We start from the raw sequence: 25762 nt of genomic DNA, 5'->3' as shown, positions 1-25762 counted from the left end.
AATATGTGAGCCTCACTGGATTAATAATAGCAAGGAATGTGATGCTCACGCAGCAGAGTCTAGTTTATTTTCAGACATCAGATATGATGGATTTCTAACACGTGCTCCTGAGGGGCAGAGGCAGCCCTCGTCAGGAAAGCTGTTGCCTGGGCTTCCTCCAGGCTGGTACCTAAAGAAGGGCCTTCTTGGGTGCATCCAGCCCCAGCATGTACGTGTTCACCTCCAAGCTCCTTCGGGAAGGGACACATCACCTCCTGGCACATACAGGGCCAGATGGACAAAGTGCTCCGTAAATGTTGAGAGGAACTGACACATGAAGTGGCCAACTGCCTTTGCCCATCTTCCTCACCAGGCAAGATGCCCAAAATGTATCAACAGGATTTCACCTGAAATTTAAAAAAAAGAAAAATTAAAACACCAAGTTGATACTCAAGATCTTTATTGATTCAAGTGTAACAGCAACCGTTGGTGAGAATTTAACTTTTCCCCTAATTTCCAAACACTTGCTGGTTTGGAAGGACAGTTAGAAAAACAAGAAACAAAAACCTGATCACGGAGTCACACGGGACTGCCTCAGGACTGCGTGGTGCCCTCTGTTCTCCATCCACGACAGTGCAATGCACAGGCCGGGTAAGGGGATACCCACATTAAGGGAGACGAAGGGAAGACCAAGGAAAGCACTGGCAGTCTCCGTTTTTCCATTCAGAATGGATGGAACTGGGCCACTGGTTGCACAAAGACAGGGAAGAACATTTTTTTTTTTTTTAATATATAAAACATTTTAAAGATGCTTAAAATGGACACCCAAAAAATGTGAGTGTCCTCTGGGCTCTCCAAGACACCCTCTTTAAGGTTCACCCCTGGGTAGCAGAGGGTCTCCTCACCCAGGTGGAAAGAGATGGGCTCCACCTCCAGGCGAAGGAAAGGCACTGGCTCACAGTCCTCAGTGACTGGAACAGACACCAGAAGCAGGGTGCCTCACCACACAGCTCGCCCCTCGTCTCTCGTGTTACTCCCCCACTCTCCTGGTTTCAAGTAAAAATGACCCTTGGCCTGGGCTTGGGTTTTTTGTTTTGTTTTGTTTTAAAGATTAAGATGGAGAGGAAGGGGGTACATTGGGGCAAGAATGGATATTCTGTGCTAGATTCATGCAATCTCAGGTGTTCAGGAATTTTGGGTTTAAGCACCGGCAAGAGCTCCCTTTGGAAATTTCAATGTGGCCAAATGATTATCAAGCACTGCAGCATCTCTCTGCCAGCCTCCAACTCTTAGAAAGGTGGCAGAGTGAGAGTTTAAATACCCCAGGAATGTGTTTCATCTCAGTACTATTTTCCATTCGGGATCCAGACAGTATGGTCTGCCAGGGCTGCAGGCAGAGGAAGCAAAGAGAAACCACAGATCATCTGAACAGGGACTTGAAAGACTTCTCCTAAATCTAAGCTTTGCCAAAAGGTGTCAACTTCCAGGACCAGCCCAGAGAAAGAAATGTAAATTCCAGAGGGTGGGAAAGGTGACATGAATGATTGTATCAACCATCCTTAATCTTCAATCAGAAATGTCTGTGAGCAAGCCTCACGGAAACGCCAATACTCAACTGGAAAAACATGACTAGAACAGGAAATGCCCCTGGGGTATAAGCATTCTAAAGAATTGTGACCCAACTGCCTCAAGATCTGATGTCATCTTTTATTAAAAGCTGGGACAGAGGTAAAGAACGTGGTGGTGGTGGGGATGGTAATGTGTGGTAACTATGCCCCCTTCAAAGTCCAGACAGAAACTGCCCTCCCAAGGAAACAACTTCTTTAAAGCAAATACTACCCCCTCCTAGATGTCATGGGCAGGTAAGAGATTGGGTTTCGCAGATTAATAAATAGCTCCCCTTATCATGTAGTCCAGAAACATGATAAGGGAAAGTTTTGACCCAGAGAGAAAAGCACCGGGCCTCCCGTCTGGAGGGGAATGTAAAGGGCTGCGGGCCCAGGCTTTAAGCAGCCAAGATATGTGATACCCCTAAGGTCTGACAGACCCAAAGAGCTGGTAACCCAAACAGCAAAAATAAAAGACCACCTATTTTGACTCCACCTCAAAATCACATGGAAAAAAATTCATTTGAAGGTGCTTTAAAGATGAGTTCCTTAATTCTGGAAGAAGTACCTTTTTTTTTTTATAGCTGCCTCAGCAGCAATGCTTTTTTATTCAAGTATACTCTAAAGCAAGCAGGTCTATAGATAAGAAAATGCTGGGAAGAGCTGGAGCATAAATCCAAACAAGAATTTGCATCCTTAAGATGTCTGAAATCTCTAAAAACTTGGCACGGGTGCCAGAAACACATAGCAGACATTCACTAAACACGTGTTGAACTGACAAGCTTCATCTAAGTTTTTCTTCAGGGTGAAGACAGCATTGGTTCTCTTTAAGAACCCATTTCCATCAGGAAGCCCAGGATGAGGTGGGCACGCAGTTAACCTGCAGTGGATTTAAAGAACAATAAAGCACAGACAGACATTTTAAATTCGCAGATGTTCCCTACTTATTGAGAAGTGGCTTCTTGAGTGAGAGACCTGGCCCAAGTCTGCTTCAGCTGGTGTGGTTTGTGAGAGCAGGTGCCAAGCATCGACTCTGGTGGGGACCTGGCTTCTGGATGCTCTCAGCTATGTCACCCTGAATCGGAACGGTTAGCTTTCCTCAGCCCCATAACCCAAAATGTAATTCAAGTTTGCTCCCTTTGCTTAACAACCCTGACTCCAATTAAGTCCATCTGAGTGGCTCAACTAGAAGGATCCAATTCCCTTTGTCAATTCCTGGCTAAAGGAGAGAGCGAGCAAGCAGTATTGAGTCTTAGATACCAAGCCAAGGACTTACAAAGAAGCAACCTTGGGCTGCTGGTAGTATACACCAGGCAAATGTATAGATACATTCTCCTGGGAATTGCCATTTCTTGCCTCCCCTCTTAAAACTGGCAGTAGCCATGGGGAGAGAATCCGTTTTTCATCTGTTTGTCGATGCACGTCTTAAGAGAACTGTTTTCAGTTAACAACACCTCTCTCAGTATATCATCTACTTTAAACCTACCCCCTCTTGTTGACCTAGTTTCATCCTCTATTGGGGGTGAGGTGGTTTTAAAGTATACCCAAAATTCTTTGATACCGCTCCATGCAGTAGGTGGGGTGTAACTCCCCTCCCCTTGAGTGTAGGCTGGCTTAGTGGCTTGCTTCTAAGGAACGGAATACGAAGGCGTGATGACGTGTGCTTTCGGAGACTGTCATAAAAGGCACTGCAGATTCCTCCTTGCCCTCTTTCTCTGGGATCACTTGCTCAGGGGGAGCCAGCTGCCATGCTGTGAGGACACTCATGCTGCCCTAAAAAGAGATCCACATAGGAAGACACTGAGGCATTTTGCCAACAGCCACAAAGAAAGCTCAGAAGTGGATTCTCAAGCCCCAGGTGACTGCAGACCCCGCTGACATCTTGCCTGCAACTTCCTATGACCCTGTGCCAGACCCATCATGTGAAGCTGCTTCCCAGGTCCTAACCACAGAAACTGACAGATAATGTTCGCTCTTTTAAGATGTTAAGTTTGGGGGTAATGTGTTAAACAGCAATAGATAACTAACGCAGATGGAAGGACAAAACTCTTGGCTTGGAAGCCCAATAGCTAGAAGCCAGCTTCTCTACACTGTGGTCTTGAGAACACAATAGCTATTTCAACGGAATATGAGGAAGTGGTGAACTCAATGCACCACACTACGAAGGAGGTAGAATCATGACAATGCATGTCTCCTGCTGGAATTTGGACAAGGTCATTTCCCACCGACATGGATTGTCCCCAGAAGTACAGAAACATGGTTTTCTCCTAAGAAGAAAAGTACAAATAATCAATAAGATTTTAAGAACCGCCTCACTCAAATGCTACCCTAAGGGGGTTCCCTTTCCAGGAAAAAGCCCAGAGAGATTATTCATTTAGGGCTTCAACTGTGAGATTCCTTCCAAACATACAGGAGTAAACCACCTACTGGATTCTGGCTTGCCCTGAAAATGATTCTATGAGGCATGGCACAAAGGTGTCATCTGTTGGAAGTTCATCTATTGCCTTGTGAAATTATCTTTGAAATGCCGATTTATGGAGGCCACAGTATCTCTAGTAGCAGTGGCCTCCAGGAAGGAATTGCACCAAGCAGATGGAGGTCGTTATAGAGATGGCTAAAGGATTGGGCGGCTGCTATATTATACAGCTGACACTCCCAAGAAATACTAGAAATATGGCCTCTGATTAGAGGGCCACATGCAGCAGTTCCTCAAGATAGCAAAAAAGGGGAACATGGCATCTTAAGACTACTCAAGCTGGCATGTTTTAAATTCATTCCCCGTCTCTCAGTGAGGAAGCCGAGTTTTCATGTGCAGCAGTAAAGAACAAACAAGGGCGCGTGCTTCTGCTGACAGCCCGACTACTCGCTGTAGTGGAGTCAGACTCCAGAGGATGCCCAGGCCGGGCCCTGAGGAGGATGAAAGCGTCACTCCCAAAGAATCAAGCTCCCAGGGGACAATGAGGTCCTGAGCAAGCTTCTCATGCAAATTACCAATGCACCTTAAGTTGTTCCAAGAATATGTAAAGTGAAATTTGGAGTTTAATTAAAATCAGAACAGAGATACATTAAAAAGCAAACAAAAAATACTTTTCCATTCATCAATTGTTGAGACTGAAAGCATCTCCAAAACTCTGGAGACCCAGCTTATTCCTGAGAGACATCAACCATCACAAAAGGTTTCACTTTTTGAACTCTTCACATTTTGTAGCAGAAAACAGAACAAAGTTCCTCAGACATCCTTCCTTCTTTCTGTCTAAAATGTATTCGCAAACAGGGTCTTTTCATAGTTCAAAAGAAAAACAGCTTTCTATCTTAGCCAACTGGCCTGTTACTCTCACCCTGGGATCTGATCTCTTAATAAGAGGGTTCAGGGCACCAAATCCAACCAGAAATTCCCAGGACACCAGTGGCTATTTTACTTGTCTTTCTATGAGGGGAGTCACTCTCCCAGGATTACTGTGCCACTCAATAGTCAGGACCATGGGATGGGGAATGAAGCAGCAAAGGGTAAGGGAAAAGAATGAGGTTTCCATGAACAACCCAGGGAAGGCAGAATGGTCCAGTTTCACAATCCACCCACTCCAAACTCCAAACACGCACACCCAAAACTAGAGCGAGAAGGAAAGCGCTCGTAAGGGACCAGGGAAGACCAGGGATGGTGACATGGAACAGCAGACTCGCCTACGGACAATTCTCACCTTCCTAACACCGGAAGATGTGTAATTAAAAAGTTGCTGTTCAAAACTGTACTGAAAACATCTAAAAATAGGTCTGTACTCATCTTAAAAATAAAAGGTCACTCCTCAGTTAAGAGGAGTGACAGATATTATCAGATACCAACACTTGAGGTATCCTGGATGTACATTTGAAAAATGGCCTGGCAGAGATAAGGGAGGGAAGGAAGGAAGGCGGGAGGGAGGGAGGGAAAGATAGGGAAATTCAGAGTACCATGGGAAAGGTAAGAAAAGTGGAAGGAACGCATTTTTAAGCCCATGCTTCTCTATCTCAGCAGCCAAACAAAGCAGGTCCACAAAGGAAAAAAGTTTAGTTCTTTTCTAAGAGCATTCTGAAAGTCAACTTCAAACTCAAAAATCACAGACAACAAATATCACAATGCTCACTGGACTGAAAAACAATGACTACTGAGCCTGGGTACTCAAACAGTTCAATGTCTTCCGAGGTCATTCCTGGGTATCATCCTGCAGAGGACTATTGGGTTGGCCAAAAAGTTCGTTCTGGTTTTTCTGTAACATCTTACGGAAAAACCAGAACGAACTTTTTGATCAACCCAATACATCGGGCCTTATCCAAAGAGCCTCTGTCCTGTCGTAGGGACCTGCTCCAGGAGCAGGAGAAATCACGTGGATAGCTCAGAGTACAAAAGGACTGCAAGCAACAAGATGCAAGCAGGGAGGGATGGGAGAAGGGGAGGAAAGAACAGCTGGTGACCAAAGACCCCCTTCTGATGTAGAGTTAAGAAATGTTTGCACAATTGTGATAAGTAAACGAATGGGAAGATGCACTATAATACTAAAGACAGAAGACATTCCTCCCAGAGGAAGGAGGGGAAGTGGACCTCAAAACAGTGCCCCAGGGTAATGCTACCAGAGATGTACAAACAGCGTTCTGTCCCCAAGGGCAAACACCTCAAGGTAAAAGAGAAAGCAGCTCTCTTCCTGTTTACCATTTCCCTCCAATGGTTTTCAAGACCCCAAACCCAGACTTTTGCAGCAGTGAAACATGAGCAAGACAGGGAGGAGAGACAGAGGGTAAGAACAGGAATGATGCTGAACCTATCAAACCTCCATATCACTTCCCCAGACTTCCCAGCCAGCCAATTATTGGTAGGCTGGTATTTGATTTGGGATTAAAAAAAAAATGGGGGGAAGGGGGAACCAGAGGTTAACTGTTTTCCTCTGTGGGCTGCTTAGTTCTACAGAAATATGCCAAGGGCCTTCAATCTAACTGTCTAACTGGGAAGGGGAACAGGAAATAGGGAGAAGAAATGGTCAGATGCAGCTCATCTTTGCATCCTTTGGCACCCGGAGAAGGAGCAGGGGAGCAGGAGTAGGAGACTGCAACAGGGATTGCTGGTACTGCCTCTTCTGTCTTTGCCTTGTTGATCCTATTGGCCAAATCAGGTACACACGTGTATCAGTGTTGCTGCTTTTCTTCTGATCCTCGCAGGACAGTCAGATGTCCATCTCAAACTGAGCGTCATCTCCTGGTTAGAATGAAGAACAGAAAAAGTAAAGCACGAAGAGAAAAAGCAAAACAGTTTTAACTATCATTCCCTTTGCACAAAGGTCAAAAAGGAATTCAAACTGTCCCATTCTCTGCAGCCTTGAAACAACTATTCTGCTTTGCTTTGGCTAGTCTTTTTAATCTGGGGGAAAAACAAGAATGGCAGTCAAATCACCCACAGGGAGGAGCAATTGGGGGAAAGGATACAAGTGAAAACTTTCTGAGTGTCCCTTTGTCCAGAGGTTGACCAAACGGAGCTCCTGGGGAGCACCTGGCCATCTATCAAGTCAGCACATTCTTCTGGAGGCTCTGAACTTTGGCCCTGCTCTGAATCGACACTTTGTCCATTAAAAACTCATTTGGAATTTGAGGAGGCAGAATGCTGGCTCATGTAAAAGGGTCATGGAGTGCAATCCAAGGTGTACTTCAGGAGCTGGCCATTTCCACAGACACAGAGAGGACTCATTAATAAACGTGTGTGTGTGAGTATGGGGGAGTATTTACTGAAATATTACAGGCAGTCCTGGAAAACGGGGTGAAAAACCATACTGCTTTTCCCTACACCAGTGGTCCCCAACCCCCCCGGCCACGGACTGGTACTGTGGGCGAGTGAGAGAAGCTTCATCTCTATTTACAGCTGCTCCCCATCGCTTGCATTACCGCCTGAGCTCCACCTCCTGTCAGATCAGCTGCAGCATTAGATTCTCACAGGAGTGTGAACCCTACTGTGAACTGCGCATGTGAGGGATTCTAGGTTGCGAGCTCCTTATGAGAATCTAATGTCTGATGATCTGAGGTGGAGCTGAGGCGGTGATGCTAGCACTGGGGAGTGGCTGCAAATACAGATCATCATTAGCAGAGAGGTCTGACTGCACAGAGACCGTAATAATTCAACTGCTTGCAGACACATATCAAAACCCTATCAGTGAGTGGCAAGTGAAAACAAGCTCAGGGCTCCCACTGATTCTGCATTATGATTGAGTTGTATAATTATTTCATTACATATTAGTGTAATAATAATAGAAATAAAGTGCACGATAAATGTAATGCACTTGAATCATCCCAAAACCATCCCCCCATCCCCCCAGTCCATGGAAAAATCGTCTTCCACAAAACTGGTCCCTGGTGCCAAAAAGGCTGGGGACCGCTGCCCTATACCACAAAAATGACGTTCTTCTTGTAAGAAGCAAGGTCTGTTTCCTGAGGGTGATGGAAATGGGAACTATTAAATTGTTTTGTTTCTCTGTGTGTGTGTTATCCCTAGTCCAACAAAGCCCAGGTTCAAGAGGTCCTCTTTGGGATTTACCAGTCCCTGATTTTGGATTCTTCCTCACCCCTCAACCCACACCTAGAGTAGATTTGGTTATGGTTTAGAAGTCAGGGTTTTCAGAACAATTCAATAATTCAATAAGCCTTGGTGAGGGGAGTGGGGGGAACCTTAGAGACATATGACTGAATACCAGTTACAACTGAAGCATCAACATTTTTTCAACCCACAGCAGACTGACATTCGAATCCCAGGGCTACCCTCTTGGTCCCTAATACCAGCATTCTCTTACCAACTGCATGCTTCCTGTCATGATTGTTCAAGTTGTTCAAATTGTTTACTTCTATTTTGGAGTCTTCAATTAAGGTGCTGGGGCTGGTGACTCCTGGGATATTGGGCAGATGGCAGGGCGGGGTCTGAGCCATGGGAGAGTTGCGACGATCCAACAGAAACTTTCGATCATAAATGATTCGAGTTCCTGGAAAACAGGGTTTAAAGAAGACAGAGTTTTGTATCCTGTTTCAAATATAATTTTAGGACAAGGAAAGTAGAAATTTACCTTCACTTTCCTTGCTTTGAAAAATAAGAACTTAGCAACAATTCAAAAAGGCAGGACTTCCCTGGTGGCGCACTGGTTACGAATCTGCCTGCCAATGCAGGGGACACAGGTTAGAGCCCTGGTCCAGGAAGATCCCACATGCCGCGGAGCAACTAAGCCCATGCGCCACAACTACTGAGCCTGCGAGCCACAACTGCTGAGCCTACGTGCTGCTACTGAAGTCCGCTTACTCTAGGACCCGTGTGCCGCAACTACTGAGCCCACGTGCCACTACTGAAGCCCGCACACCTAGAGCCCGTGCTCTGCAACAAGAGAAGCCACCGCAAATGAGAAGCGCAAGCACCACAACGAAGAGTAGCCCCCGCTCGCCACAACTAGAGAAAAGCCCGCATGCAGCCACGAAGACCCAATGAAGCTGAAGAAAACAAACAAACAAAAACAAACAAAAAGGTAGCTGAAGTTATGAGGAATGAATCATTCTGGAGAGCAGAAAACTTAGTTCAATTTTCGAAAAATGAATAATTTGAACTATTTTGGATGGAAATTTTTCTAATACAGATTTTAAAACTTTTTACCACCTTAAACAGAAAACCAACCCTTTCTTGATGAATCTGGTTGATTATTATGAAACTCATTTATTATACTACGTTGTGACCTAGGAAGTCTCAGGGCCTATTCAGTTGGTGCTCTGTATTTTCCTTATACTGAATAGGATTCAGATAGCCAGGTTGTGCTTATGGCCCTCCCCACCATGGTTTCCTTGTCTCCTCCCTCACTGTTTGGCTAAGAACCATCTTTTTTCCATGTCTTAGTTTGGTTGCCCTAACCAAATACCACATTTTGGGTGTCTTACACAGAAATGTATTTCCTTACAGTTCTTTCTCATTGTGTCCTCCCACGGGGGAGAGGGGAGCAAGCTCTCTGGTGTCTCTTTTGGGACAATAATTCTATTGTGAGAGCCCCACCCTCAGGATTTCATCTAAACCTAATTACCTCCCAAGGCCCTATCTCTATATATCATCACATTGTGGGGGTCAGTGCTTCAATATATGAATGGGGGGGGAGCACAATTCAGTCTACAGTACACCCTTTACACCCATTCTAACTTGATACATCTAATCTGTTGGGTTTGGAAATTGGTGATCTGCTTATTTTAACACTATGTAAAATAAGAGCAAGTAGGCTGGGAAGGAGCCTGATGGTTTTCCAATGAACAAAGGGAAGCAGCTTTAGTGGATGGATTTTGTTGTGTCACCCCCCACTTTTGTCCATGGCTAGGTTTCAGAAGGGTGAGATTTCACTGTGAGATGTTCTTACTAATATTCATGTTGCAAGTCGGAACAAGATTATTCTCACTTCTGTAGTACGCTAAGCTTGGAAACTCTGAGGTGAGGTGGTGAAAAAACAGCACAGGATAAAAGCAAGCTTTCTATTTCTAAATTATATATTAGCAACAACATAAACATTAAAGAATTATAATTGAACCAAGTAGGAAATAAGTAGTAGAAATTCTACCTAAATGTGTCAGATATAAGAGAAACTTTGAAGAACTCCTGCGACTTTGCAGAGGCAATAAAATACATTTTTTTACTTCTTTGGGATATAATTCATGTACAATTCATTCAAAGTGTGTAATTCAATAGTTTTTAGTATATTCATAGAATTGTGCAATCATCACCACAATCTTTTTTTTCTTGGCTGCGCCATGAGGCTTTCAGGATCTTAGTTCCCCGACCAGGAATTGAACCTGGGCCACAGCAGTTAAAGCACCGGGTCCTAACCACTGGACCCCCAGGGAATTCCCACCACAAACTATTTTAGAACACTGTCATCATCCCCAAGATAACCCATATACATTTAGGAGTCCCTCCCCACGTTCTGCCAACCTCTCCAGCCTAGGCAACCACTGATCTCTTTTCTGTCTCTATAGATTTGCCTATTCTAGACATTTCATAAAATACAATCATGCAATATGTGTCTGTTTATGACTATTTCTTTCACTTGCAGGTTTTTAAGATTCATTCATGTTTAGCATTTATCAGTACAGCTGACCCTTGAACAATGCAAGTTAGAACTGTTTTTCAACAGGAAGTACTGCAGTACTATACAGTCAGTGTTGGTTGAATCCATGGAGGCAGAGGGCCAACTACAGGTTACACTTGGATTAACCCCCACGTTGTTCAAGGATCAACTGTACTTAATTTCTTTGTATTGCCAAATAATATTCCATTGTATGTATAAATCACATTTTATCAATTAACCAGTTGATGGACATCTAGGTTGTTTCCACTTTGAATAATGCTGCTATAAACATTCCCTGGTGGTGCAGCGGTTAAGAATCCGCCTGCCAATGCAGGGGACACGGGTTCAAGCCCTGGTCGGGGAAGACCCCACATGCCGCGGAGCAATTAAGCCCGTGCGCCACAACTACTGACCCACGCACCTAGAGCCTGTGCTCCACAACGAGAAGCCACCGCAACGAGAAGCCCGTGCACCGCAACGAAGAGTAGCCCCCGCTCGACGCAACTAGAGAAAGCCCGCGCGCAGCAATGAAGACCCAATGCAGCCAAAAATTAATTAATTAATTTTAAAAAATCAATTGGCCGTAATTGTGAGGATTTATTTCTGGACTTCCACTGATCTATGTGTATCCTTATGGCAGTAATACACTGTCTTGATTTGTAACAACTTTTGAAATCAGGAAGTGTGAGTCTTCTAACTTTTTCTTTTTCAAGATTGCTTGGGCTATTTTAGGTCTCTTAAAGTTCCATATATGAATTTTAGAGTCAACCTGTCAACTTCTGTAAAGAAGCCAGCTGGGATTTTGATGGGGATTGTGCTGAATATATAGATAAATATGGGGAGTAGTGCCATCTTAACAATATTAAGTCTTCCGATCCATGAACATGGAATGTCTATTTATATAGGTCTTCTTTCTTTCAACAGTGTTATCTAGTTTCCACAGTATATGTTTTGTTGTTTTTTTCGTTAAATTTATACCTATGTATTTTATTATTTTTATGCTATTATAAATGGAATTATTTTCTTTATTTCATTTTTGGTTTATTGAAAGTATATAGAAACACAATTGGCTTTTGTATGCCAATCTCATTTCTTTCAGCCTTACTAAACTCACTTATTAGTTTTAATAGTTTAGTGGATTTTTAAGATACATTTGGTTTCAAATGCACACAAAGTAAACAATTCAGAAGAGAAGACACCCTGAAGAACTAGGACCTTAACTGATGCTGTTAATGTTCTTAAATATGGCCAGGGAAAATATGGGTACAAAACCACAGTATTTTAAGTGTTTGAATTTTAGATCACTGCAAGCTGAAAAAATTAACTGTAGCAGATATATAGCAAAAAAAGGGAATCAACATGTGACTAAGGATTCTGTGGTGTACTTGAAAAGCATATGACATACAAAAAAACAAAATTATTAAAAGAAAAACATAAAGACCTGACTATGAATAAAATGCCAGGGGAAAAAACCCTTTATATTTCCTTTTTAGGATATTGTGTTTACTGTGAAATTATATGAATTCCAAGACAATTAAAAACCTAATATTCAGGGTCTCTTATACATGTGCATAGACACATTTTCTGAAGCAAGAACTTCCAATAATTCAAATTTCAACTGCCAGCCACATTTATGTCAGCCCAATTCAACGTCAACCAATGCATCCACAACTAACTAGAGAAAAGTTAACCATAAATTCTTAAAGAAGGTTTAAAAAATCCATAGCTTGCGTATAACACAATATTAAAATGGAGCATGATTTTAATAAATTGATGGAGTGTTAAAAAAAAGAATCTATTTGACATTGACAGTGGAAACTTTTTCTTTCCAGTGAGTGTTCCATTTCCTTTTCTATGAAAATCATCATACTCCTTGGTTTTATATTGAAAAGTTACAAAATTCATAGTATCATATATGCTATTTATTGATTTTCAATGTTTACAATTAAACCATAATAAAAGTGAATTATCATAGTTAAGGAAGAGTATATAAATATTACAGACCTTGATACTGTAGAAAATAATGGAAAGGCAGACCTACTAGGGAAGTAGAGGCAGGACAGGTAGATAGTATAATCTCATATGGTGGAGTTAAAACTATCAGATTGAAACACAAGAGGTTTAACTATAGTATTTAGAGTTTTAAAGGTAACTACCCAGGGCTTCCCTGGTGGCGCAGTGGTTGAGAATCTGCCTGCCAATGCAGGGGACACGGGTTCGAGCCCTGGTCTGGGAAGATCCCACATGCCGCAGAGCAACTGGGCCCGTGAGCCACAATTACTGAGCCTGCGCGTCTGGAGCCTGTGCTCCGCAACAAGAGAGGCCACGAGCCACGATAGTGAGAGGCCCGCGCACCGCAATGAAGAGTGCCCCCACTCGCCGCAACTAGAGAAAGCCCTCGCACAGAAACGAAGACCCAACACAGCCAAAAATAAAATAAATTAATAAAATAAAAAAAAAATACTAAAAAAAAAAAAAAAAAAAGGTAACTACCCAGAAGAACCAAAAACGATAAAACAATCTACAAAAATTGGTAAATGGAGAGAGGGAAAATGAGAGGTATAGAAAGTAATGAAAGCATATAGTGTCCTATATGCCTCATTTTCATAATAGGGAGTCAACAGTATCATCCAATGTTAAGAAATCAAGAAATTGTGGCATACATATATTATTTACAGTAACAGTAGTGTAACCAATAAAATCACTATAAACAGAAACTGTTAAAAGCAGCAGTCTCTTGGCATTTTTGCATTTTATGTGCTTCTGTTCAATTTTTCTTTTTCTATTTTGTTTTTAAAACTTGCATATATTACTTTAGTCTTCATGTTTGGATTTCAAAACAAATAGGAATCTTTAGATCTAGGTTAACATTAGATATCTATAAACGTTCTTCATCCCTTGGTGACGACTGTTTCAGATAAATCTAATACCCTGACCCAGCACTTTCTAAATGCTGACATTACTAGGAAAACATGAGAGTAAAACTCAGTCCCTTTGATGGAGAACAGAGAGGAGGGAAAAAAAGCTTCTATCTTTTGATCTAAAAACTAGTGATTTTCAAATGGCAGGGAACACAAGAGGGTGAATGAATAAGGCCCAAAATTATGCTTGTGAAGATGGTTAGTTAGTACAGAAACAAGGTCATTCAAGCCTAAGGGCCTCTTTCAAGACCAAGTAGCTTAGTTTAAATGATAATTAATCCATATATTAAGCTATATACACCCAAGAAATTGTATAACCTGAAATAAAACCACCTAGACAAAGTCCGCTGTAACATGGTTAACTGACAGGGTAGTAGTTACTATACTTTTGCAGGGTCCTGACCATAAAACTGTTTAACTAAGGCTGCTTCCAGAACTAGAATTAAGCATCCACTCATGCAAATAGACAGTTCAGAAAAAAGAAACATTAAGTAACTTGCCCAAATTGAATAGCTTGCATAGCTGGTGACAAAACCCTCCAAGAAGGCTGAGATGAACCTACACCCTCCTAACAACATCCTAGGCAAGAAGGGAGAGTGTAGGGTCAAATAGGGCTTCCCTCAGGGGACTTTAGCCATCAAAGAGGAAAATCTTTCTCAGAAAAGCGTTAGTGGACTTCCCACTTACAATCCTTAGGCCAGAACTGAGTCAGATGCCTGCCAGCCCAGACACTGGGGAAGCCATAGAGTAGTCAGGGTGCATCTTCTGGGGCTTGGCACACTACCACTTTAAAAAAATGAGGGAATCTGGGGTAGCATGGAAAAAGAGTGAAAGGCTGTTGGGCTGGAAACCAATAGAGTCGGTCATGTCACGTCTGTATTTAATATTTACCTAAATTTAAATCCTCATCTTCCATAGTAGGAAACTGTTAATATCTAAAACTGAGAAATAGCATTAAATCATGTTATTCAGAAATCCAGAGGTAAATGCTAGAAGAAATGGCTGAAAGAGTTTAAAATGGTTTCTCTGGGGAGTGGAACTGGAGATGAGATGGGGCATGAGAATGTTGCTTTTTGTTATTAGCCTAATACTATATGACTTTTAAACTTTACTTTCATAGTTATAAAAAATAAATGCAAAAGAAAAGGGTGATTGCATGAATACTGAAGGCATTTTGCTAAGTCAAACAAGTCAGTCACAAAAGACAAATATTTTATGACCCCACGAATATGAGGTACCTGGACTAGTCAAATTCATAGAGACAGAACATAGAACGATGGCTGCCAGTGGCTGGAGGTGGGCAGGTAATGGGGAGTTATTGTTTAATGGGTATGAAGTTTCAGTTTGGGAAGATGAAAAAAGTCCTAGAGATGGATGGTGGTGATGGCTGCGCAACAATGTGAACGTACTTAATGCCATGGAACAGTACCTTAAAAATGGTTGAAATGGTCAATTTTATGTTATGTATATTTTACAATAAGACATATATATGATTTCAGACTTCTAGCTTCCAGAAATGTAACAGAATAAATTTGTTGTTTACAGAAGCCCCCACCACCAATTTTTTTTTTAAGACCAAGAGAAAGTGTTAAAAAAAAAAGCAAAGCCCATTATAAGGAATCGGGGGAAAAAAATGACTCAAAAAGTATTTGCAAATATAAATACATACGTAACAGACCGACACTAAAGCCATGAGGAAGAAGGTATCCTTCAAATCTAGAAATTAAAACAACAACAACAACAACAACAAAGCACTTGGCAAGTAACTTTAGCATTCCAGTAGAAATTCCTGACATTCTCCATCTATGCCTCATGTAAGGGCCCACCAAGAGATCAGAAACAGATACAAGATGAACAAGCAGCAAGTGTTTCCAATACACTCAGAAAGGTAGTTTGCCGCTTTCCCTCTTTCCTCCCAAGCTCCTGTCTCCCCCAGTAATAAAAAGGGAAAATAAGAAGTTAAAATACAGAAAGGACTTACAAAAACAGTGGTTTTCTTTGCTTTTTACTATTCCAGCTTAAGAGGGGTGATTAACAAGGTCTGTGTTTGATTGACTGTGTTAGAGAACATTCTTGAATGAACTACAGTTTTAAACATCTGTTCTTCATGGAGGCTCTGGATGAAAGGACAGACTTCTAAAAGCTCTATGCCAGATAACCCAGAAGAGGCTAAAAGCTGCCTAACCCAGTATCCTCCAGGGAAGTTGATGGTGGCCAAACCACATTTACTGTGTACAACCATCAAATCCCTAAAGTGCTAACAAAACCAAGAGAGGGACAATTTTTACATCAAAAAAAGGCACAATTGGAGCCGGAGGATATTGTAACTTAGTATGGCTAAATAATTACGGCAAACGGAAGACATCCAAGGTTTGTGAAAAGCCAATCCTTATTGTCCTTTGATTAACTCCAATAAAGATTAACTCCAATAAAGATTTCCAAGATATTAATGTCAAAGGATGGGGTCCCTGCCCAATCACGTAGGACACTGCCATAGTAGAACACACACCTAGGCTGAAAGGGACGTTGATAATGACTATCTTCCTATGCAGAAGGTCCAGTGCTAGAAGAGGCTTTAGACAGCATCTGGCGGAAGCCTGTCATTTTACAGATGGAGAAACTAGCATCCAAAGAAAGATCACACAGTGACACAGGAGCCAGGAGACAAACACAAATAAGCAAGGTACTCTAAGCAAATCTAGCTTTCTTGAGTCTTGGTTGCAAAGTGATCTGAAACAAATGACCTTTTTAGTTAGTACCAGGTCCAAAGTGGTATACAAAACACAAACTAATGTCAAATAAATGCCAACTGATGTTAAGTCTATCAAAATGAAGTACATCAAATATGTCCACGTCTGTTTGGGCTTGAACATTCATCTTGAAATAAATTTTCTCAAGAAATGCCTGGCTCTGATTCCAGGAAAAAGCTGGTTGGATCTGACAGACTGTTGACTGCATCCTGGATCAATTCTTTGGATTAGATTTCACAGATGTTGTGGTTCAGCCTCTGTAATGTTAATAATTAATGAAGGCTCGCTCACTGCTTTGGTATGGGGAAAGCACTCAGATTCAAGCCTGGCTTTCATTCCCACTTCTTGTTTTCCTCAAGTTCACTCCTCTTGGGCACTTAAAAAAATATATAAAAACAATGCATATATACATATCAATGTCTTCTACTTTTACTCATAGTGAGGAACTCATCAATAAAGTCCATAAGAGGCAAAGAAGCCTACTGGAGATCACTGGTCTAGGTCACTTTTTTTCAGTGCTGCTTCTTCATAATGGTTCTAGGAACTTAGCAGACCAGAGAGTGGTTTCATTTCAATGTAAAAGCAGCCCAGCTCTAACATAAACATTCTCTGGTAATGATATGAGCACCTTTCTCAAGCTCAAAGGACATCTTAAAATGAACCACAAGCCTCTCAAACTTTCTGATAGGTACCTCTTAGAACCTAGAGAGCAATGGTCTATCTTCACCAGTCCTCACTTCTGCTATAAACAGCAGGCCATTTCTAAAAAAATTAAAATTGAATGAGGTATTACACTGATACTAAAACCAGACAAAGATACCACAAGAAAAATACAGACTAATATCCCTTATGAATATAGATGCAAAAATTCTCAACCATTAGCAAACTGAATTCAGCAACATATATAAAAAGGATTATATTCCATGACCAAATGGCACTTATCCCATGAATGCAAGGCTGGCTCAACATCTAAAAATAACTAACATAATACATCATAACAATAGAATAAAAAACAAAAATCACATGATCATCCCAATAGATGCAATACATATATATACATATATATATATACATATATATATATATATATATGTATATATATATATGCATTTGATAAAACCCAACACCCTTCCATAATAAAAACATTCAACAGACTAGGAATAAAAGGGAACTTCCTGAACCTGATAAAGAGCATCTATGAAAAACGACAGCTACCATTTTACCTAATGATGAAAGACTGGAGGTTTTCCCCTAATACTGAGAACAAGTCAAGGGAATCTGTTGTCACTCTCTTGCCATTTTTGTTCAACACTGTACTAAAGGTTCCAGTTCTAGCCAGGGCAATTAGTCAAGAAAAACAAAACAAAATGGGGCACCTAGATTGATAAGAGAGAAGTAAAACTATCTCTTTGCACAGATGACTGTGATCTTGTATATAGATAATCCCAAGGAATCTACAAGAATTGAATTGTATTTTCCAGTTAATTGATCCTTGCTTGTTAAGGATTTTACTTTTAAAAACTACTCAATGAAATGAACAGCTTCAGTTGTCAGGGCATTTGTTCTAAGGATCTGAAAGATCATTTATTCAGATATAAACATTCATAGATTTCTGAGCTTCTGGCTTCAAACTGTGGCCTGAGTATCAGGTGAAGAGGTCCTCTAAAAACGAGCCACACATCAGATAGATAGCTGCTGGGTGTTATAACACAGGTTTTAAGGGATCTTTGCAAAACAAAGTTCTGTGATGAACAAATTTGAAAATGGTAGCCTAGGCCTTACCTATTCAATAAGTTGAATGACAGCAAGTTTCAACTGACTTTTGTTCTATTATAAATAGATTAGCAAAAATCTTTTAAACATTAATCTATTCATCGAAAGACTTGGGAGCCAAGAAAAAGTTCTATCCTTCACCAACCAACTACTGTCCTGCTCAGGCTCTCTTCCTCTCCAACCAGATGAACTAGCTTTCCCACATTAACTTTACCTTGTCTGATCTGCAAATCTTTCTTTTCTCATCACAGCCTTTACTTTACTGCTGATTGGCAGTGAAGCATCTCCTACAACATTATTTACTACTGTAGCTATTTGAGTTCCAAAAATTATTTTGGCTGATTCCATATAAAAATAAAAAACCTGACATTCCTTAGTCATTTGTTACGACATGTCCACACACCAAAATATTTTTTTGTCCATACAAATCCATGAAGCCTGAATATTATTCAAGACAATATTGAAAAATTGAAAGGACATGATCTGCAAATCTTTACACTGTCTCCAAACCATGCAAGACCCCTCCCATAAAATCATCTTTAAGACTCCAGTCCTCACAAGGTCTTTGCGGAACAACCCTGGTAGTGCCAATTTACAGACTCGTCACGTTTCACCCTTCCCGTTTTACACACAGGCCTCCGGAGAGCAGAAGGGAGTTGTGCACTATCAGCCTGGACGAGCTCTGTCTTCCCTCATCAGGCTGTGACTGACATGGAGCAGGCAGAGGCACTCCCTTCCACACATCGCACTGCTATATGCCTTGCGGCTGAGGGCTGCTGCCTTCCCAGGCTCAGAATTCAGTCCCTCATCAGCAAACATGCACCCAACACAAAACTAAGCTACATCTTCTAGTACATGCTTTGGCAGCTGATGAATATGAGACTACAGCCAAATCTGCTCCGGAATGACAACACATGTTAATTTTTGTTACTCTGAGATAAGTAAATGCCATCTTCCTCAAACACAAGGCAAAGTGACTGGACAACTTTCAACATGTTTTTCACACACTTCTCACATGTAATCATGAAGTCCTTTGGTTAATAACTGAAACGAGAGAGGCAAATAAGTACACTTGCTGGTTCAGAAGTTTTTGGCCTAGAATAAACTCAGCCCAAGGTCACTGAATTAGAAATTTTGTAACAGTGAGAAACTGGCCTTCCTTCCCCATATCTACACAGAGCTCTATTCATTTCTCCCAAGAAAGGAATCAGATTAACACTCAGGACTCCCCCCAAATACTCTTACTTTATTATGGCTCACTCCAAGTGGATTCTTTTCCCTTCTTCCTGTCTTCTCCTTTATCCCCAGACCCTTCCACTGGCCTTCAGTGAACCAATCAATCACAGCAACTCTCCAGCTGGCAGAGAGGAAGCAGAGTATGAACAAGATTTTAGACCATCATAGTTAGTTCCCCTCTGGTGCTCTTGTTATGGCAACAGCATACTTTTCCACAGCTGATGAGGATGTTATGCAGGAAAAGAAAGGCAAAAAGAAAGGCTCAAAGAGGTCTCTATGTTTCTGCTCATTCCCCAGAGCACAACCCTCCCACAGGGAGACAGTTCAGAACTTAAAAAAAATAAGATAACAAAAAGCATCGCCATTAGCTAGCATTCCAGAGGTCGAAGAGTCTTTTTAAATGTTTGTAAACTTCCTTTCCTAGGAAAATACGCATCTTAAGACAACAGAGGAAAAAACTGTACTAGGTATCAGGACACTAAATTTGCGACTACCCACTGACATTAATTAGCTGTATGACACTAACAAGTTACTTAATTTCTCTCAGTTACAGAATGAAAGCATTAGGTTCCTTCCTAATGTCACAAAAGTGAAGGAGACTGCAGTAACTTTACCTTTCACTGAGGCCAGAAACAGCTTCTCAAAGTTAGAACCGAACATCATTCATCCCCATTCCTCCACAGGCAGATAAAACAAAACAAAATAAAATCCAAGGGCATTTTGAATTTACTCAAAAATTTTACTCTTCCTTAATAATGAGAAAATGTACACTTCTAAAAATATGAGAAACAGAAGAGGTTACAGCAAGTGTGTTTTCACCCAACTCTCATTTTCCAAACCACAGGAAGGCAATTTTGAGAAACCTTTTCAAGGGTGAACTGTATCCTCTGTGGGGAGAGATGTTAAGTTCACTGTGTTGTGAATGTCCTTGCCCAGTCTGATCATTTAGGGCATTCAGCACATCAACTGTTATCCTGGAATGCTCTGACATGTGTATGACACTCCAGAAAGTTTCCAGAAGTTTGAGACAGGAAACTCTAATCCCCTTCCTTCCTACTAGATTTTTCAATACAAGCCTTCTATCGCTTTTCTAAATGTTTTCAAGTCTGAAATATATGTTAGCACTCGACTCTTTACAAGTTTTTTTTTTAGAACTAAAAAGCTTTTCCACCCTTAACTCCCACCAAGATTTTAAGACCATTCAGAGCAAAGACTGCATTTCCTACTTTTGTCTGTAGTCCCCTTTTGTGCAAAGCACTGCACTAGACCCACAAAACTCACTTAAGGTACCTAACCGGATTAATTCAGGTGCCTAGAGGTGACCAAATAACAACCCTGGTTCAGGGAAGGAAAGTTACATGAGAGGAGAGAGGGAAATGTAACAAAAGAGATGAACAAACCATCAGAAAATTGGAAATTTTCCAAAGCGGGGGGAAACTAAATCAGTAAGTACTGAAAATCTAGGCGGCACTGAGTTAATTGCTATAAAATAGTGATTAAATCCAATCACAACAGTGTTGTATCTTATAAACACATTATGTAAGTCTTTGTGTTAAAAATTTAAAGATGACAATGTGCTCTACCAATAAATACTGGTTCAATATAATAGATGAGCTAAGATGACAAGTTTTAAATCAGAAATTAAGAAGTGTAGAAACTGGGACTTCCCTGGTGGCGCAGTGGTTAAGAATCCGCCTGCCAATGCAGGGGACACGGGTTCGAGCCCTGGTCCAGGAAGATCCCATATGCTGTGGAGCAACTAAGCCCGTGTCACAACTACTGAGCCTGCGCTCTAGAGCCCACAAGCCACAACTACTGAAGCCCGCGTGCCTAGAGCCTGTGCTCCGCAGCAAGAGAAGCCACCGCGATGAGAAGCCCGTGCACCGCAACGAAAAGTAGCCCCCGCTCACTGCAACTAGAGAAAGCCTGCCCGCAGCAGCAAAGACCCAACACAGCCAATAAATAATTAATTTTTTTAAAAAAGTGTAGAAACTATCTGGAGACAGGGTCAGTGATATTTGAGAAAGCAGTAGTGGCTATGTACACAGGGAGGAAGGATAAATGAATCAGTATTTCTGGCAGAATCTTTCCAAGCACTGTAGGAACTAATCCAGACTATGAGACAGGCTTCTATCTTTAAAGTACACTTAAAGACTATGCCCTTACTTTAAAAGCATGGTAGCCTGGCTGTCTGAAATATGCCAAAAAGGGTGTCCCTGTGACTCTTCCCTCAGGGGAATAATGATTAATATACAGCTAAAAGTTTAGTTCCTTCCTCAAAGAAATAATATCTGAGTGCAGTTGCTACTATGACATAAGTTCTGAACTGCTGGAAGCACAGGCATTACGGAATTCACAAAGAATTCTGGAAGAAGTTATAAATCTCTTTCCATCACCTTGGAAAACAGTATCCATTTCTTAAAAGCTGTCAGTTCAAGTTCAAGACAACCCTATCTGGAGCAGATTCTGATCTGCCAAAATCTTTCACGATTAAAAGGCAAGAAGATTTCAGCATGCTCAGGGTCTGGCCTTGAACAGATCAGGTCAGGAGGGAGGTTTCTCCAATAGGTAAGCCACCTCACTAGAAACTCCACTGCTCTGCAGTTATAACTTCCTTAAGGCCAGTTCTCCACACTTATTGATGAACTTCTCCTGCCTGGGTTATTTAAAAGTCTTACAAGGCAGCCACCCCACCCCTAGAGTGGCCTGGCTGGATTCCTCTGTAGAGCTCTCGCCTAGATTTTTATCCCCTGTTGGCAAGGTCTTCTTACTCTACCGCCTTGCTATTGTGCAACCGATTAAAGGATCGCCAGGCCTAACTGCAGGGGATTGGTTGTAGTACAACTGGTGAGCCCAGCCCACAAGAACGAAGCTAGCAATCTTGCAGACTGCAGGGGCTGCCAGCCAAGTCCCAACCTTCTAGCCAGAGGCCGTCACCCAAAGGCAAAGTTACGAAGTTAAAAATGAAGCACCATTCCCTTCATAATGTCCCTCAAGATCGTCCAGTCTCCTCCCTCTGGAGAAAAGCCCAGTGAGAGGAAAGACAACCTTTGAGCTCCCTTTTCCCGTGACCAATTAATTCAACGCTCTTCACCTCTACCCCAGTGTTCTTCCTTGTAAACAGTTTCTGGTCGTACTTTGAAAAGCAGTGTTCAGAAACCCCGCTCTGCACTGCCCCTTCCCCAGGATCAAGCAAGCCCCCCAGCAAGGGTGCCCTGCTTGACAACGCCCTCTTCAATCTACCTCCCAAGGCGGCGCCGCCAAAACTCTACCCTCAAGGCTGCCAGCGCTCCTTTCCCCAGCCTATTACTTGAGCATTATTTTATCACTCCTCCTCCAGCCTGGGGACTCCCCCAACCCGCGGGGCCTGGTCCAGCAAAGTAAACAATGCTGTCAAAGCAGGATAACACTGGGCGAGGCTTCCAAACTCCGCATTCCAGCCCCCTCCTGGTGTTCTAAAAGCAGCAAAACAAGTCATCGCAGCGTCCCAGGAGCGACTTACTCTCCCCAACTTCCTTTCTACAAAGGCCCGGGAGACAGCTCCAAAATCAAGTGTCAGTGTGCACAACCACACAATATGTAAGAGGCAGAGGTAATGCGGAGTGAGTGCAAGGCCAAATGTAGACGAATTTGCCCCGGAGCAGGAGGAGAGGGGGCAGAAAACTGGGTAGAGTGCGTAAACCTGCCACGAAGCGGGAACAAGGGCTTTTTTTCGCTACAGGAGAGCCACTTCCCAGAGTGGGCACGCACTGAATCGAGCTGCAGGCGAGAGAGAACGCGAAGTTAAGGTTCCCGAAAGCTGTCTCACGGGGGCTTTGGTGGGGCTGCGGCGGAGGGGCTGTGGCGGAGCCGGGGTGGCCGGAGCGGCCAGCGTGGACACGCCCTGAGTTAAAGGACCTTGGCGGGAAACTGAGGGGACACCGCGGAGGCTGGCGCGGACGCGCTCGGGAGCCGGCTGCAGCCGCTGCAGGCTCGGGTGAGGGCCGCGCGGGCGGCCGGCGCTCACCTCCCGGCGTGGTGGAAAAGAGCGTCCCCCCGGGCGTGGTGCAATAGTCATGAGGTAGCTGCGCGGCGTCGCTGATGGGCACGGTGCGGGTGGGGATGGCGCGGCTCTGGCTGGGCTGGTGGCCGCTGCCGGCGGACGAGGACATGGCTCTGGGCGCGGGCTCTCGGGCTTTGTCCGGCGGGCGGGCAGGCGGACGGGCGGCGGCGGCGGCGGCTGGGGGCCCGGGCTGCTCCGGCTGCTCCGGCGGGCGGAAGGGCGGGCGGGGCTCGGCGCGCTCCGCTCGCTCCTTGCTCGCTTCCTCTCGCTCCCTCGTCCCGCTCCGCTCCCGCCGCCGCCCTCTCAGCCGCCGCCGCCGCCGCCGCCCGTTCCTCCGGCCTCCGCCAGCAGTCTCAGCAGCAGCAGTAGCAGCAGCAGCAGCAGCAGCAGCAGCGGCAGCAGCGGCGACGACGACGACGACGACCGGAAGCGGGCGAAGGCGGGAGGCAAAGGGAGCTCGGGGTAGCTGGTCGGCCGGATGTGACGTTCCGAGGGGCGGGTGCGGTGCGATGAGGCGGGGCTGCTGACGGGGCGGGGCTTAAGCCCTGAGGGCGGGACGCGAGTCGGGCAGAACCTATGCCAACTGTTTGTGAGCTGCGTGTCGGTGGACACGGAAAACTTAAGTGGTTTTTTTTTAATTGTCAATCAACACTACTTTCCTTGAGCCGACTTCTGTTTCCTATCCATCTAAACAAAAGTGTTATTTTACTTTTAATTGCTCAATATTAAAAATAAGCAATGCATGCATTTATTAAAAAACACAGCAGAAAGGTTTACGATGCCACCTCTCCCAGTTTCCCAGTTCCCCTTTCGAGGGTGAACCACTGGGACCAGTTTATTGTGTATTCTTCCAGAGACAGTCCTTATATACAGACATAGTGCAACATATAAACATTAAGAAAATAAAGAAATTAATAGCTGCCCATGTCACATGAGTGAGTATTGTGTTAGAGATAAAAGAAACTGAAGTACAGGGGAAGGTTAAGACCACGAGGTACCTGGAAAATTCAAATCTGTAACACTTTCTTTCCTCTAGGGATTCTCAAACTTTTTGATGTTAAAATTTACATTCTTGAAAAATTATTGAGGATACCAAAGAGCTTTTGTTTGTGTGGATTATATCTGTTGATAATTACTCTATTAGAAATTAAAACAGAATTTTTAAATGTTTATCAATTCATAAAATAATGTCATCCCATGTAAACATAATATTTTATTTTTAAAATTATATTTCCCCAAAAAATTAGTGAAAACTGGTTTTTTTTACATTTTGGCAAACATTTTAATGTATATGTAATAGGAAAGAGCTGCAATCTCACATCTGTTTCTTTTTTTTTTAAGATTTTTAATATATTTATTTACTTTTGGCTGTGTTGGGTCTTCGTTGCTGGTTGTGGCGAGCGGGGGCTACTCTTCATTGTGGTGCGCAGGCCTCTCATTGTGGTGGCTTTTCTTGTTGCAGGGCATGGGCTCTAGGTGCGCGGGTTTCAGTAGTTGCAGCATGCGGGGTCAGTAGTTGTGGCTCGCAGGCTCTAGAGAGCAGGCTCAGTAGTTGTGGCGCACGGGCTTAGTTGCTCTGTGGCATGTGGAATCTTCCTGGTTCAGGGCTCGAACCCGTGTCCCCTGAACTGGCAGGCGGATTCTTAACCACTGTGCCACCAGAGAAACCCTCACATTTGTTTCTGCATTCAATCTGTTGTGTTGATTCAAGTATAAGAAGAAAACTGAGATTCACACAGGTATGTAGTTGAAAAAATGGGAAACTAACAGGTCCCTGGAAGGGGTCTCAGGGACCCCCAGGGATCTCCAGACCACGCTTTGAGAACTGATGCTCTAGTCAACATTGCCTCTGTCCACAACATTCCCAAAATGGAATTGAAAAGAAAATCATGGGTACCACAAACATAGCTATCATCGTTCCTATTTGACGAATGAGGAAATTGAGATTAAGAAATACCCAGTGTTCAGCCCAGGTAAAACAGCTACTACTTCTTAACAAAAATACAGACAAAAGAACTTATACAGCAAAGCAAATACTGTGGTTGGTGGTCAGGTTGGACCAGGGCATGAGATGGAAGGGATTTTATGGTGAATGTCCAGGAATCTAGGAAGAGCTCCCTGCCTACCCTGCAGTCTGGAGGTTCCCAGAGTTGGAGAGGACTGAGCTCAATCTTGAAAGATCCTAAAGCTTTGCATATGTCAAGAGAAGAAGGCACTTCCTAGAGGAAGGAAAAGGTGAAATGCTAGTTTACATCTGTGTAGAGCTTAGGAAGTACACTGATTACAACATGTACCCCTCCTTGATCTGTCTTTTGGTAACAGATTTTGGGACATTCAGGGAGAACAGGGAGATATTTCTGGC

General features: G+C 42.9%; 1 protein-coding gene across 6 annotated transcripts; it reads right to left on the bottom strand.

The window, feature by feature from the left end:
• Positions 1 to 39: 39 nt before the first annotated feature.
• EIF4EBP2 (eukaryotic translation initiation factor 4E binding protein 2) lies at positions 40 to 23840 on the bottom strand. Of its 6 annotated transcripts, XR_014249313.1 has the most exons (5): positions 23365 to 23646; positions 8390 to 8575; positions 6736 to 6810; positions 3812 to 3853; positions 423 to 3359 (listed from the first exon to the last, which is right to left on the bottom strand). XR_014249313.1 is itself a non-coding variant. In XM_082408554.1 (4 exons), exons 1-3 carry the CDS (start codon positions 23507 to 23509, stop codon positions 6779 to 6781), a joined length of 363 nt encoding a protein of 120 aa, XP_082264680.1. In that variant the 5' UTR covers positions 23510 to 23646; the 3' UTR covers positions 40 to 386; positions 6736 to 6778. The 6 variants fall into 6 exon arrangements, 4 of the variants coding, with proteins under 4 accessions (XP_082264680.1, XP_082264679.1, XP_082264681.1 ...); XM_082408554.1 differs by lacking the exons at positions 423 to 3359; positions 3812 to 3853 and adding an exon at positions 40 to 386; XR_014249312.1 differs by having other exon boundaries at positions 3812 to 6810.
• Positions 23841 to 25762: the final 1922 nt, after the last annotated feature.

Source organism: Balaenoptera borealis (genome assembly GCF_965194805.1).
Source record: "Balaenoptera borealis genome assembly, chromosome: 10".
Lineage (NCBI taxonomy): Eukaryota > Metazoa > Chordata > Mammalia > Artiodactyla > Balaenopteridae > Balaenoptera > Balaenoptera borealis.
The sequence above is the reverse complement of the archived record's forward strand: the minus strand, read 5'-3'. Positions and strand labels throughout refer to the sequence as shown.

Excerpts from the sequence above, each read along its gene's own strand:
- EIF4EBP2 (XM_082408556.1), bottom strand. The coding sequence starts at position 23,509 with ATGTCCTCGTCCGCCGGCAGCGGCCACCAGCCCAGCCAGAGCCGCGCC. Across the intron at positions 8,576-23,364 it reads CTTTTCCACCACGCCGGGAG|GAACTCGAATCATTTATGAT; the intron begins GTGAGCGCCGGC and ends CCTGTTTTCCAG. Across the intron at positions 6,811-8,389 it reads TGACAGGAAGCATGCAGTTG|GAGATGACGCTCAGTTTGAG; the intron begins GTAAGAGAATGC and ends CATTCTAACCAG.